This window comes from Cryptomeria japonica, chromosome 5, assembly GCF_030272615.1.
Source record: "Cryptomeria japonica chromosome 5, Sugi_1.0, whole genome shotgun sequence".
Classification (NCBI taxonomy): domain Eukaryota; kingdom Viridiplantae; phylum Streptophyta; class Pinopsida; order Cupressales; family Cupressaceae; genus Cryptomeria; species Cryptomeria japonica.
The window spans coordinates 316,879,665-316,896,220 of NC_081409.1; the positions used below are offsets into that span (position 1 = coordinate 316,879,665).

The window sequence follows — 16,556 nt, forward strand, 5'->3', positions numbered from 1 at the left end:
AACTGAACTAAAGAAATTATTAGACGTCGGATTCATCCGACCCATTGACTATGCAGAATGGATATCCAATATCGTTCCAGTATCAAAACCGGATGGTAGTATCAGAATATGCACTGACTTCAGAGACGTCAACAAAACTTGTCCAAAAGATGACTTTCCTCTACCAAGTATCGACATAATTGTAGATCTCACAGCCGGCCATGCAATGCTTTCGCTAATGGATGGTTTCTTAGGCTATAACCAAATCAAGATAGCTCCTGAAGATCAAGATAAAACAACGTTCACCTGTCCTTGGGGGACGTACTGTTGGAATGTTATGCCTTTCGGCTTAAAGAATGCAGGGGCCACTTATCAAAGAGCAATGACCACAATATTCCATGACATGATGCACACATTTATGGAAGACTATGTGGATGACTTATTAGCTAAATCCTTCACCAGAGTAGAACATCTTGGCATCCTAACAAAGATTTTTGATCAATTGGAGAAATTCCAAGTCAGGCTTAACCCTAAGAAATGTGTCTTCGGGGTTACATCAGGCAAGTTACTAGGCTACATAGTCTCAGCTAAGGGTATTGAAGTTGATTTAGCAAAGGTACAAGCCATTATGGAAATGCCACCACCACAGAATATCAGTCAACTCAGATCTTTACAGGGACGACTTCAATCAATCCGGTGATTCATCGCTCAGCTAGCAGATAAAAGTCTACCATTTAACCATTTGCTACACAAAAATGTACCATTCAAATGGGAGGCTAAGTGTGCAGAATCTTTTTATCAAATCAAACAGTACCTAATGAATCCACCAGTTCTAGTACCACCAGTCGCCGGAAAGCCACTTATTCTATATATCTCAACAACAGATATTTCACTGGGGGCATTATTGGCACAAGAAGATCAACAAGGAAAGGAATGCGCCATATACTACATCAGTAGAACATTGAATGGCTATGAGCTCAACTATACCTTTATTGAAAAGGCTTGCCTAATAGTGGTCTTTGCATCTTAGAAGTTCCGACATTACATGCTAGCACACACCATCAAGCTAGTGGCGAAAATTGATCCTCTCAAATATCTACTCAGTAAGGCAGCTCTTACAGGCCGATTGGCTAAATGGGTCATGATTCTCAGTGAATTCGACATCCAATACACAGAAAGACGAGCCATCAAAGGACAAGCAATTGCAGATCAGTTGGCCGAAGCACCGCTACCAGGCAAACAAACCATGGAGGTTGAATTTCCAAACAGGGATGTTCTTGCTCTTTCTACTAAACAATGGACCCTATACTTTGACGGATCCTATACTCAACATGGTTCAGGTGCCGGCATTCTGTTCATCACTCCTGAAGGACACACTATGCCCAAATCATACAGACTTATGTTTCCATGCACAAATAATGTGGCTGAATATGAAGCACTGGTCATAGGCATCAAAATGGCTGTAGAATGGAAAATCACAGAGTTAAAAGTCTATGGAGACTCACAACTGGTCATTAATCAAATCAATAACAACTATCAGACAAAGGACGACAAGCTACTACCCTACAAACAAATGGTGGATGACTTCAAACAGTATTTTGTGCACATCACCTTTGAGCAAATACCAAGGTTGAACAACAAAGCAGCCGATGCAATGGCTACAATCGCTTCGCTACTACAAATTCCAGAGCAACATAGTCATTATGAGTTCCTGGTAGAGCAACTATTCTCCCCCGCCTATGACCACTCTGAATCCCATGTTATCTATGCCTTGACTGGTTCAGATTCTCCGTTATATGGACCAATATACGACTACCTCAAGCACAATATCTTACCCATTGACCAATCCCGTAACAAAAAATGTAACTTTATTCGACAAGCTGCCCGTTATACCCTTACCGCTGATACTTTATATCGTCGAGGTCTCGATGGTACTCTTCTTCGTTGCCTTGATTGTAATGATTCTGATTTGACTTTACACGAGCTTTATGAAGGTATTTGTGGCACACATTCAAGTGGCACTACTCTTGCTAAAAAACTTCTAAGGATGGGATACTACTGGCCTACAATGGAGAAAGATTCATATCACTTTGCCAAGAAATGTCCTAAATGCCAAATCCATGGCAATCTGATACATGCACCAGCACAGGAACTACAACCCTTTACAACATCATGGCCCTTTTGTCAGTGGGGACTGGACCTAGTTGGCAAAATTCATCCATCCTCTTCAAATGGACACAAGTTCATTATAACAGCAACAAAATACTTTACCAAATGGATAGAAGCAGTTCCCATGACCACGGTGACCGGGAAACAAATTGCCTCTTTTATCCTAAATTATCTGATCTACAGATATGGTATTCCAAGTTCAATCATCACAGATAATGGACGGCCCTTCAAAAATCAAGATGTCCAAGAACTATGTGAAAAATTCAAAATCCACCATAGGTTCTCTACACCATATTACCCACAGGAAAATGGTCAAGCGGAAGCATCTAACAAGACAATACTGAAAATCCTCAAGAAAACAGTGAATGATGCAGGCAAAGATTGACATGTACAATTCAATCCAGCACTTTGGGCATACAGGACCAACATCCGCACACCCACAGGAGCAACACCATATTCATTGGTATATGGATCAGAGGCTATTTTACCCCTGTAGGTAGAGATCCCATCTCTCAGAGTCTCTTTGAAAGGCTTAATCCCAGATGAAGAGTATCGAGTTAATCGTCTACAAGAACTTGAGCTATTGGATGAACGACGCCAACATGCTTATACTCATCTCAAAGCATATCAGCAACGCATGTGCAGGAGCTACAATCACAAGGTCATTCCCCGCAACTTCAAGGTTGGTGACCTAGTCCTTAAAGAAAATCCAAGAAATCAGCAAGATCGAGAAAAGAAAGGGAAATTTGAACCTAACTGGTTGGGTCCCTATGTTATCATATCCGTTTATGGATCAGGTGCTTATCAGCTAACAAATTCTGAAGGAGATGTGCTTGACGAACCAACTAACAGTATCCATCTGAAAAGGTACTATACTTAAAGTAGCCTAGTGCACGGAAAGAGCCCCCCCCCCAAAAAAAAAAAATAAAAAAATAAAAAAAAACCAGTAAAGTACAATAAAAACAAAGGGTGAAAACCTGGTAAACAGGTGCCCTTGTGAAAGAACGGCTCCTCTATTTATTTCCATACCATGTTGTCCATACAAACACTATCGGCCATCGCCCGACATTTAGCAAATATCCATTCAGGACATACTTAGCGTAGTCAATATCCTGATTTCTCTATAAATATCCTCCTACCACTAAAACACCATGGCTTGGAATCACTGTATGTATTCACATCAAGAGGCACACTCAGCAAGGGGCATGTAAATCGTATCAATATTGCAAACATTCAAGACATCAAGACTAAATGCAAAACTCATCAGCATGACATCCAACAAACAACTACGCTTCATTGCCAAACAAAAACTACACAAAACACAAAAACTACCAAGGATGGATGGATGATGATCTGAAGTACTGAATGTTGCACTATAGCATAAAATCTTAAACTAGTTTTGCATTTTGAACTTTGTGCATTATTGGATTCTCTTCCTTGTCTCACTAAATGATTCACAGCTAGAGATCGTGGGAAACTTCCAATATTTTCTTAGTCTTCTGTCTAGGAGGCGATCACTTGTACTATGTGAATACATGCCTCGAGACGTGATACGTCCAATATCACTGAAGGCTTGATTCCACTTCACGCATACACATGATCAAATCTTGTCTATTTACGCAATACGCACTCAAGTCGTCATGGTTCAATTATACCTTGACGCTTGTGCTATCTTGCAAAATCAAATATCATGTAAATTTTTCTCAGGTCATTATGGTTCAATTATACCATTATGCTTGTATAAATTTTCAACATATCCTAAACAAATCAATGCTCAGTGATGATATTTACAAAGAAAGCAAAAATATGGTTATATTGGATGGCAAATACAGAATGAGGGATGCTCCAAAATAAATTAGTGGCATATCATTTTACAATTAGTTGCATATCATTCTACAAATAGTTGCATATCATTTTCCAATTAGTTGCATACACATCATTCCATATCATTTAAAATCATTTACATATTACGATACATTTAGCAGCATATTAAAATCATACATCTCATTTTCAAGATACATCTTACAGCATATAAAAAGCATACATCCTGCATCATAACATTACATCATATATTTAAGCATTGCATCATCACATACAATAAATGCATCCATATCAACACATCACATGATCAAAAATGGTACCGTATATATATATATATATATATATATATCTCAAAACTGATCAAAATGTACAAAATGTGTCCACACACTGTGTCCAGTACAACAAATAACACACTGCTCATAAATACAACAGAGACCCTGTCTCTCAAGTATGACTATCTCCTGACGGAGATGGTCTCGCTCCAGCTGCACCTGCCCCTGGATCTCCAGGCGGGTCCTGTCTCGCTCCAGATACACTCGCCCCTGGATCTCCAGGAGGGTCCTATCTCACCGGCCCCATCACACCTTGGTTCTCAGATCGTGTCCTAGCAGTTCGAGATCGACTCGATCTCGACTGTGCAAAGCTCTCCACTCGTCGATCTCTGGGTACTGCAGCCTCATAATGTCGCCTATAATACTCAACCTCCTGCACTCTCCGCGTCAGCTCTCTCAGGGTGTCTCTCATTGGACCACCCGCCGCTGCTCTTTGCACACTCACCAAGGCCTCCTCCGTTCGTCCTCGCCGCTCTATCTCAGTATCTCTCTCAGTGGTCAACTGAGAAATCTGCTGCTGATAGGTCAAAATCTGTGCCTGCAGCTGCTGAACAGTAATCTGCAGGGTCCGGATCTGTGCATCCTCCACATGACCTGGCACTCGAACCCGCAGTGGTACCTGTGCTGGAGGAACCCCTCCCACTCGCCCTGTCCTCGGTACTGGAGGTGGGAGTATATCTACCCTCCTCCTCTGTGCTAGTCTAACCATCTCCTCCTCATCCCCTACTGCAGCCAGCACCTCCATCACTCTCCCCTCTCTCCCGGCTCCGATAGCCAATCCTCCTCTCCCCCTCTCAATCCTCCCCTGTCGTACCGCCCTCTCCACACCTCTACCTCCCCGCCTCCCTCTAGCTCCTCTAGCTCCTCCATCCTCTCCATCCTCTCCATCATCTCCCCTGTCTCCCTCCTCCCCATCCGAGTCAAACGCTGGCCTCATCTCCTTTGGATCTGAGATCCTTGCCACTGCCCGCGCAACAAACAAACAGGCGAACTCCTCTGTCATCCCGGTGTCCTGAATCTCTGGTGCATAGTCCCAGATTTGCCCAGCTATCCCCACAAACTCCTCCACGGCCATCGCACTGTCAATAGTCAGCCCCCAATCGGCCACATCCTGCTGCCTCCGTGCATACAGGCACACTCCCTGAGGAATCCCCTGCTGGCGTCCGAACTGTCGCAAAACTCGGGTCACCACAAACCGCTCAATAACGAATGGGGTTCTCCCAATCAAATATCGGGTCATAAAAACAAAGGGCATCTCCAGCCCATCCTCTGCCCATACCTCGCAACCTGTATACGGTCTCCAGGTGACCGTATCTATATCATCGAAAACCCTCCTCCAATGCTCTAGCTTGCCCAGCTTACGCTGGACAACTAGACCTCTATAACCGTAGGCATATGCTGCACCTACGGGCCTGTCTCTGTCTGCCAGTGGCCTAGCTACTGGAATGTGCTCCCAGCACCATACCTGTAATAAGGTCACTCCTACTGACAAGCTACTGTAACCGAGGTATACTACCTCGTGTAAACTCTTATATAAATGAGCCAGCATCGCTGACCCCCATGCAAATCTCCTCCCCTGCGTAACCATCTCCTCCAAAACCAGTCCTCATCCCACCGAGAATCCCTTTGACCTGCGATCAGGACAAAGGAATCCCCCAATGAATCCTGCCAGTACAGATGGCAGCGGTGCATACCCCAAATCCAAAAACTCCTGCCAAGGGATCTCATACCCACAAACTGTGTCATCCTGAAAAATGCGGCGCAGTGCCTCTGTGCCACCCTCCTCTGACTGCTCATAGGGAAGTAGTGCCCCTACTACAAGAATCCGCAAAATCCAGTAACAATCCTCTGGTGTCACTGTCATCTCTCCTGTGGCAAAATGAAAGGTGTTCGTATCGCTATGCCACCTCTCTGCTAATGCTGACAAAAGCCCCTGGTTCAAAGTGAACCGAGGCATATCTAGAAGTGAGGTCAATCCACATCTCTCTATGATATCCAAATCTGCCTGTGATAGTCTTGATATCAACGTCCACGGTCTCGGAAATCTCTCCCTCGACTGAACAACCCCCAATCGCTCCTGTCAAAACAAATAAAACATATCCAATATCAGTTTCCACATCCACACAAAGATCTCAAAATCAAACTTACATCAACAACATGAAACAATTTGCTCATCTACATCAAGTTCAATATCCTATCATTTCATATCAACTTGTAACACAACTCAAGTTCTCAAAAACCATATCAAAACTTGTAAAACAACTCAAGTACCACAATCACATAAACTTGTAAAACAACTCAAGTTTCCCACCCATATCAGCTTGTAACACACCTCAAGTCTCCAACCCATATTGGCTTGTAATACAACTCAGGCTTTCACATACATTGACCTTGAAACAGAACACACAACTACATCATTTTTGATCAAAACAATAGATTGATATCTATATATAACTTGAAAACTCACAAATCAAAACAAGTTATACAAACACTCATATTGGGTAAATTCATCAAACCACGACAGGCAGACAAAACAAATTTTCAACTCAGGCAAAACTGCGAAATTTTTCGGATGCGCTAAAACAGATCTTCAATGCGCTAAATTACCCCCACGCGCTAGGCTGTCTCTCCTACGCGCTAATCTACCTGTCCTATGCGCTAGACTCTGTCTACGCGCTAAACATTTCACCCAATGCTCTACCTAACCCATCCCATGCGCTAAGCTCTGCTTACGCGCTAATCTACCCTTCCCAAGCGCTACCCTTGTAGCCCTATGCGCTAGGTTAGTCCTACGCGCTAAACCCCCTTCCCTATGCGACCCTCTGCGGTCCTTATGCGCTAGGTCAAACCTATGTGCTACCCTGTTGATGCGAAGCGCTACCCAATACCTTACATGCGCTATTATCCGTGCACGCGCTAATCTAAAAGTTTCATGCGCTAACCTACAGTTTTCGGACGCAACCCCTAAATTTAAACTTGATGCGCTACTTCACACTTTGCATGCGCTACTGTTGACCCTAGACGCACTAAAACGTGACACCCGAACTTTGAAATTCAAAAAATGATCAAAAACGACAAAACAAAAAATCAAAAAGGGGTCAAAAACGTTGACTTACTGGTGGTCCACGCGCTACAGGCCTCCGGTACCTCCGAACGCGCTCGAAACGGTGTCTATGATAGGGAATCGACATTTTCTCTCCAGAGCAAATTCTCTTTCTTCACAATCAACAAAGCACAAATGAACCTAAATCAACCCCTAAATCCCTTTTATAGGAGGAAAATGAAATTAGGGTTAGTCGTAGGGACCTGTAATATGGTCGCGATCTCCCCTATACCAAAACAGTTGTAACTTATCGGGAGATGAATCAATCTGCACACTTTTTACTTGCACGAAATCATACACATCATACGAACTTCATCAAATTAAATAAATTTTTTTCAAAATTGATTCATCTCCCGAGGGGGCATCACACATCGAATCTGGGGCATCACACATCGAATCTGGGGCACGACTTGCAAATCAAAAGAACGACACAAAAATTGCATTTGATCATAAATCACAAAAACACATCATTTTCTTTGAAATAACATGTGCACACACGTCACTTCAAAGAGGGGCAAAATGTAGACGTATAAAAATGACCATATTCCTCAATGAATATTTTATGTTCATTTCTCTATTTAATTAAATCCAATTTAATTAAATTATCCACATTCCTCTATTTAATTAAATAAATTATTCAATTTATTTAAATTAAATTCACTATACCATTTAATGAATAAATCATTTTATTCAATTAAATCCCCCTATCTACTTTTAATTAAATTCAAATTTAATTAAATAGTTATCCCAAAATTAAATAAATCTAATTTATTTAATTTCCCCAAATGACAACCAAATTGAATTAAATCATTTAATTCAATTAAATCCTATTATCTCTCCATCCACTTGCAAAATCTCAAACCCCTTTCTAATCCCTTCTAGAATCTTCTAATCACTTCTAATTAACCTAACCCTCCTCTAAACTTTGTCACATCCCTAAGCAAAGGGAAGTCACTTCTCAAATGGCTCAAAGTCTTTGATAACCATTAAAGGTTTTCAACCTTCAACCACCAAAACCCTTAAAGTCTTTGAAAACCATTGAAGGCTTCCAACCTTCAACCACTTAATCCCCAAAGTCTCCAATAACCATTAATGGTTAATTCAAACCCTCCCACATGGTTAAAACATTTGTTTTGACTCAACCTCTATCCAACCCAAGGGTCTCATCAGGCCATTAATGCTTTGACCATGATTATCTCTTAATCATTTGCACAAAGGTTTATCCTTGGATTAACTCTTAATGCAGTGGGTAAGCCTAACTTAGACTTGACCCTTAGCCTTTAGATAACCATGAGGTCTTCTCAGGCCTTTAATGCCTCCAACCTCTTCTCTTAACCCAACCCTATGTTGACACTTGTCACCATTTCATTGGTGCCAATTGTGCACATGGATCCCCAACTTTCAAACTTGGCCCTTGATTAAACCTTTCAATCCTGACCATCCATTGCCCTGTTTATGCTATAAATAGAGCTCTCATTCCTCCATTCTGAACAATCATCTTTCAAATTTGAAGCATTATACTTATGCTCAAATACTTTCAAGCTTTTTCATTTCATATATGCTCATCATTTAGCCTCTTTTAGATCAGGAATTAGACTAAATATGCATATTAGAGTACTTTCTTTATCATTTTAGTTCAATCATAGACTAAATATATTATGCTAGGATAGTGTTCATACTAACCTTGTCATCTTATCATCTAGTTTATTGCATTTTAGTATCATACATAGCTTAACATCTATTTCATACTAAATTTAGTAAAAGCATCTCTCGTTCTCATATTTGCCATCCCTAAACCATTTTGCTCAGTAATCTGAGAGCAAAACGTTGGTTTGAGGGACACTGTGAGATAGAGAACCATGGGACCCTCCTTGGGAAGCTGAGTAACACTACGTTACTCCATAGCTTGCATCAAGAAGTCCTCTGTGTGTGTGGACTAGTATTCTATAATATTTTCACATATTAAGTTTTATTCGCCCACTTTTCCCCGCATACAATATTTAATTTAGAATTGTTTCTATTTTCAAGAAAAAAAAAAAGTAAAATACTTTTAAAGGGGATAACTCCCATTATATTAAAATACAAATAAAATATTCATTATGTAGTTCTCAGCGCATGCAAAGGTGAAAAACATCATTCTAATGCTTTCAATGATCTTATGTAGTCTTTCAATTTGAGTAGGAGAAGAGATTTTTATTGAAATTAACAAAATAAGTATATATTTCCATATTGTTCTTAGATAGTTCATCCCTATCTTATCTTTAGATACATAGATCCTATTACAATCATTTTATCTACATATTCATTGCATCTATGTATACAACTACTTAGATATACTAATTAAATATCCAAATTTCACTCTTTTCCCTCCCAGGTCATTTTTATGTTCAAGGGGTTGATCCATGGTTGCACACTTGATCATTTCTTTTTCAGAATTTAAAATTAAATTTTGGTGGCATGTTCTATTTATTTTCCTATCTTGAAGTGATTAAGCACACATTTGATACATTTTGATGTTATGTGCTAGAATTTAAAGATATTTAATTACATTCATTTTAGATATCTAACAAATACACAAGTTTTTATCTCTCAGTTTAGATAATCAAAGGATCCATCAATAGTGAGAGACTTAGATTTAGTACATTAAAAAGTAACAAATCTACATACTACATTCCAAGGGTCTTATCTCATTCCAAGGGCCTTATCTATTATCTTCGAACTTTTATACACATTTTGGAGGTTGACCTAAAAGAACTTGTCTCCTATCAATAAAATACTTCATAAAATTAAATCCTTTTTAATGACAATCTATTCATATTTACATCACCTTTTAAAATTCATTTACCATAACAAATATTTTACAATCCTATTTTATATTAGATCACAATTTTCTTCTTCTCACCTCGTACTTAAATATTATATTTCCTCATCATCTAAAATTCTTACAATAAAATAATCACAAACTGTTATTTTAATTCATCTTCATTTCTTCTTTGAATTCCCTTGTTTTTCTCTTCCAACTTTATCCTCCATTTTTCTTCTACTAGGTATATCACTAAGTATAACATTTATTTCCTTTTCACATTACCTTCCCTCTAGTCTCCTCTATCATTTTTTGTTGTTTCTCTATTCTATCCACCTACTCTTTCCCCTTTTTCTTATAGTTAATTATTTTTCCCTACCTTACCTGTAACTCGTCCTCTTCCCCATTTTATTTTTGTCACTTCTCCTTTTGAATGTCTTCACGTGGGTAGAACAAAAGAAAATCTCTACACAAAAAAAAGGTCATTGTCACATGGTCTCCACCATATAAAAATGATAAAATGGTTGTTTTTTTTGGTTTTTTGTTTTTTGTTTTGTTTTGTTTTGTGTGTTTTTTTTTTTTTTTAATGACAAAATCAAAAGTGCATTGATTTAGTTTTATAAACCAAGAAAAATATATTATCAAAAGGTTATCAATTGTCGCAAATCGGCAAGAGACACATTGTATCAAATTCATGTCAAGAGTGTGATTGTTTGTGTTGGTTTAAAGATCTAATTAATACTATTAAAGATTCATGTTAAGACTTCAAAGAAGGATTTGCTTACTAATTTCTTATAAATCACTACTTTTTTCAAATAATGTAAAGATTATAAAATATTTATTTTTTAAGTTTTTAACTTTTGAATATCAAAATCTCAAAATATGATACACTAAGAAAAGTATACATATATGAAAAAAAAAATTAGAGTACAAATATAACTAAACTAATTAAATATATTAAAAATAAAATGGAAAAATAATTAACAAAATAATTGCAAATTGTTAAATTGTATGTAGAAATAACTTTTAAATTAAATTATTTTGCCACCATGTCATATCTATAACACTATTAAACAAAAAAACATTATGGTTAACAATTTAAACACAAAATTCAAAGCATTACAACTTTTTTATAAAAATTGAATGTCAAACTAGTTTTGAAATGACAATTTCTAAAAGCAACAAAAAAAAAAATACAATAAAGTCAAGATATGACATATACAATAGTAATATGTCATTCAAGCCATAAATGCAATTGACATTGGATAAATGAATTACTTTAAGAAATATCATTTAAAAGTAAATTGATTTTTGGTCTTACTATGGAAAAACAATTAACAAAATAATTTCAAATTGTTAAATTGTAGGTAGAAATAACTTTTAAGTTAATTATTGTCATAACCCTATTTTTGGACCTTGATATGACTTGCTATTATTATTATTATTATTATTATTATTATTATTATTATTATTGTTATTACTACTACTACTACTACTGAAATAGTAATATGTCATTCAAGCCATAAATGCAATTGACATTGGATAAATGAATTACTTTAAGAAATATCATTTAAAAATAAATTCATTTTTGGTCTTACTATGGAAAAACAATTAACAAAATAATTTTAAATTGTTAAATTGTAGGTAGAAATATCTTTTAAGTTAATTATTGTCATAACCCTATTTTTGGACCTTGATATGACTTCTTCTTCTTCTTCTTCTTATTAGTTCCTGCCGACAGGCAGAAACTAACGCAATCGTTGGATGCAAAAATGCTTTTATAGCTATCCAATCACATTAGAGAATTTTTTAGTTTTTTATTTTTTTTCTAATGTTTCAATATTAAAAACATTTTAATAATTAATAATAAATCATTTTTTCCAATTATGATTGGAGGATGCTGCAAATTTTTTTATAAAAAATAAACTTTTCTTGGTTATCCAGCCAGATTACAGTATTTTTTACCTATTTATTTTAGTTCCTACTAGATTTCTGGAAACATCTGATATATGCAAAGCTTATAGCAGAGGTTTCTGGAAACATTCGACATACACAAAAGCTTATAGCAGAGGTTTCTGGAAACATCCGACATACACAAGTCTAAATTTTTTCAGTGAAAACTATGAAAGTTCTGCAAACGGGTTTTCTTGACTCTGGTTGTGGCCCTCATGCCCCTGCTTCACGGGCTGGCTGAAGTAGCACACTAAGGTCTTACCAGTCAATTATTTTTTTGCCTTTCCCGTTTTCGTTCTGTTTTGTAACGGTGGGTTGCGTTATTTGTCCTGCAGTAGTATCACATCATTTGTCAGTATCGTCCTGTTTGCGCAGAGGATTTTACAAGATTGGATTTTTGCTTTCACATACGGAGGAAGCGCATTTTATCAGAAAATCTTAAATGAGAAGTTGGTCTATAGCGTATATTGCTTATGCCTCTCCATTTATTTCCACTGATGAGCAGGTAACTGTATATGTTGGCAACCATTCTAATTACTATAATGAACGCTTATGTGAAACAAACATAAATGAGGTATATGCATAGGCATTTAAATGCAATACAAAACCGCCCTCCCTCCTTTACAATCCAAAATCCTTCTCCACTATGTTGGAGGCAAATAACCTTTTTTTCAAAATCTGAAATGAGAAAGAATGAAGCCCAACATCTCTCCAAAGCGCGGGAAGAGCTCCTATGCATTTAGTATTTAGAAGGAGCCATACAAGGAATTCTCTCAAATTGCCTTTGGTATTTCCACATTTTGCAGCGCGTTTTGCATTTGATTGCTGCATTCAGAGAATGGCAAAGCCGAAGAATAGTAATAGACAGCAAAATGCGGCCTCAGAGGAGGAAGGAAGTGGCTCACACCCTGAAAACGTCACCCCTGATACTACACAAGGCAGCCTTTATCAGGTTAGATTCATATTTATATCGAATAGCCGTTAATTTTTAATTTTTTGCTTGTACACTTTGTAAGTATGCCTGCCTTCTCTGGTTAGTTGTATTGAATTTCTACACCCATTAGTTTGTTTAAATTTTGATCATTCATTCCCGAACCCATTACTAGTTTCGTTTGAGTGTTTTTTTTTTTTTTCAAACAATGTTTTTGAGGCATTCATTGAGTAACTGGCAACACCCATATATCTTATTATATTTTATTTTATTTTTAAATATCCGGGTTTAGGGTAAGTGAATCATTACCAAGCTCACCAATAATTTTGTCTCAGCTTTTATATTTCTAATACATACAATGATTACCTGTCTCTCCTCTCAGAGTAGTTGTCTGGACCTTTTTTTACGTCAATTAATCTGATTTGAGAGTCCAATACATAATAGTCAGGCTTGCTACATGCAGTTATTCGTCTGTTTATTGTGGAATTGTGATTTGAACTTGAGTTGCTCTTCTTATGAATAGGCATTTTAAGCCATTCGACTACAACTCTTTGGACCTATTTTTATTTCGAATCTTTGAAGATACTTAGTTAAAATGTGTCTGTAGTTCAGTTCAGTTTAGATTTATTCCATACACCTATTCATTTTTTTTTATTAAAGTATAACTTTTTATTTTTTGAGATAATAAAGGCATGCGTTCTCTGGATTGCTGGGTCTGGGTTGGATTTTATTCCAGCACCAGTTTCTATATTTTTCTTTAAAAAATATTATTTGGATTACTTAAAAACACACTTCTTGGGACACTTAATGACTCTGTATTCTTTAATTTGTGACACTTAATGAATCTTTGTGCTTTTGTGGCATATCGAATGAACACATCCCTTCTTTGGGTAACCAGGTTTAGGTCTGTTTTATTATTGCAATTTTTTTCTGCTATATCCAACTAAATCTCCAAATGGGGGTAACAGATTCTAGATCTGCGATACTACAAGTCACTGCTTTGTATTATTTTGCCAGACCTATGATCTGCAATATCTTTTATTTCTGCAAATTTGTCTTCAAAAGAAGACTTCACAAATTTGGCAATATTGTAGACTCTGTCATGAATCCACCCATTAGGAAGAGCTAGGTTTCTGTCCAACCCTTCTTTGAACTCTTGAAGGTTTCTGTCTCCAGAAATCATAAATCTTTTATCAAATCAAGCATGCTTTACTTCTCCCATTGAGCCTCCTTATAAAGACCTCCATGAACTTTGTAGAAGATAAGGTCAAGAAAGATTTTTTGCTACATTAACTTAATATAAACCAGCATAAACTGTATAATGTATTTGTCGCCCCTTGTAAGGATAGCACTTTAGACCTTTTAAAATAGAGGTATTATACAAGTTCTCATTATGCAGTTGATGCCAGAAGAATCTAACATATTCATATACTGGAGCAATTGAACTTTAATTAGATATTGTGTCTTCTTTTGCTGCATCCAGTTCAAATACTATTACACCCCTTTGATTGGTGTGCTAGCCTATTCAAATAAGACTTAAGTTGCAACCTTTTGTGTTTTTTGTAATTGATAGTTGGTGACTGACACGGACCTTTTGTATCACTATATAGTTTGGTCAACCATTACTTAAGTTCTGGTAGAATGTTTTTATTTGTGTGAAATATTTGGTTTTAGGATATCTTTCTTGCCAAAGATGATGTTTGTTTTAGAATCATGCCATCCTTGCATAAACTTTATTATGCACGGCTCATTCCATGTGAAAAAGTGGTATGTGATTTGCCATTTTTGAATGATTGCATTCACTGGGGATGGCAGGTGCTTGGAGTGGAGCGGATTGCATCTCAACAGGAAATTAAAAAGGCCTACCACAGGTTGGCATTACAGCTGCATCCTGACAAAAATCAAAATGACGAGGTATGTGCTGGTTTTTCCTTTTATACATGGAAGGAGACTTTGTGGAAGTATTGAATTTGCAGTTATAGGAGATGCTTTGGCATTACTGATATATGTTTGCTTGATTTTTGTTGCTCTTAAATTTGGAATTGTAGAATGCCAATGAAAAGTTCCAGAAATTGCAAAAAGTAATGTCAATACTTGGAGATCCAGAGAAGAGAAAACTTTATGATGAGACTGGTTGTGTTGATGACCAGGTAAACTGCTGTTTGATGTGGTCTATTTTTATGTCTTTAATTTCATGTCAATGTTCTATGAGGGTTGTCTTTTGATTGCTATTCATCTTTTCAGGACCTTGCTGGGGATGCAGTTCAGAATCTATGTGATTTTCTCAGGACGTTGTATAAAGAGGTGACTAATGCTAGTTGTATGCTGATTTATGCGGTTTAGAATTTAGATGGCGGCCACATTTAAATTATAGAGAATGGTTATGGTTGTAGCCATGGTTAACAGATTTGAAAAATTGTATTTGTTTTGGAGGTAAAAAATATGTAAATATCCACGTTTAAAAATGAAAAATAAAAAATAAAAAATTGTAAAGTTTCTATAAGACTTATAAAGTCTAGACCAAATCAGACAAATATTTCTGATCCATCTGGATATGAACATAATCATCTAGATTTAGTGACAATGGTTGTAGGCTTGTAGCTAAATATTGTCTTTAAAATTGTACTGTGTGCTCTTTTCCCCAATTTAAACACCCATCTCGCACCCACCAAGTCAAAAGTTGTGATTTGCCCAATTTTAACATTGAAATTTTAAAAGTTATTATGCCTCAGCATTCAAATAAAACAGATCAATTCTCTGAAAGCGATTTGGAATAATAATAAATAAATTTCTTTATTTTTGTTCTTGCATGATTCCTTTTCTACTGTCAATTCATTGCCATAAGAATCTGTAAAACAAAGGTTTCAATCGATTTTGGGAAGCTAATGTCAATATTATTTCTCTCGTTGAAAACCCATCTTCATAGAAGTGCATTATACAACAGTGAGTTCAATGAACTGTTGAAACACATGAAATAATACACAAGCAGTGCTAAAATGTAAGAATAAATAAAAAATATAATAACCTCTAGAAAACTAAACAATCTAGAACATCAACTGTTGGAAATATCAAAAAACAGTTTATAAAAACTGAATATTTTATTTTCCCTCATATTTTATCCACTGTTTTGATTCTCTTTCATCATCTGAAGGATATAAAGATGAATCAGCCAACACTTCTCCTGTAGCTGGTCTCACGTCTGGATACCATAAAGCCCACAAATGCTAACTTAGACCAAATCTCCTAAAGTAAGAAAAAGTCTTCTTGTTTACAGTCACAAAAGTAACGCACATACCCATAGTCTCATGCTGAGAAATTAAACTGCATTATATTCCTAAAAGAGCGTTGCATTAAATTCCAAAACATATGGATGGTAACAAAAATTGAGTACCGGAAGTGCTTAAAGGAGCTTTTCTTGCTTACCTTCTAGCATACCCATGTCCAATGACAATAAATATCACATCA

General features: G+C 36.9%; 1 protein-coding gene across 1 annotated transcript; it reads left to right on the forward strand.

Moving 5' to 3' along the window:
- Positions 1-12,981: 12,981 nt before the first annotated feature.
- Positions 12,982-15,490, forward strand: LOC131053495 (chaperone protein dnaJ 6-like). Its single transcript, XM_057988112.2, has 4 exons — positions 12,982-13,112; positions 14,907-15,005; positions 15,140-15,241; positions 15,336-15,490. The coding sequence occupies exons 1-4, from the start codon at positions 12,999-13,001 to the stop codon at positions 15,432-15,434; spliced, it is 414 nt and encodes a 137-aa protein (XP_057844095.2). The 5' UTR covers positions 12,982-12,998; the 3' UTR covers positions 15,435-15,490.
- The last annotated feature ends 1,066 nt before the right edge of the window (positions 15,491-16,556 follow it).

Excerpts from the sequence above, each read along its gene's own strand:
- LOC131053495 (XM_057988112.2), top strand. The coding sequence starts at position 12,999 with ATGGCAAAGCCGAAGAATAGTAATAGACAGCAAAATGCGGCCTCAGAG. Across the intron at positions 15,006-15,139 it reads ACAAAAATCAAAATGACGAG|AATGCCAATGAAAAGTTCCA; the intron begins GTATGTGCTGGT and ends TTGGAATTGTAG. Across the intron at positions 15,242-15,335 it reads CTGGTTGTGTTGATGACCAG|GACCTTGCTGGGGATGCAGT; the intron begins GTAAACTGCTGT and ends TCATCTTTTCAG.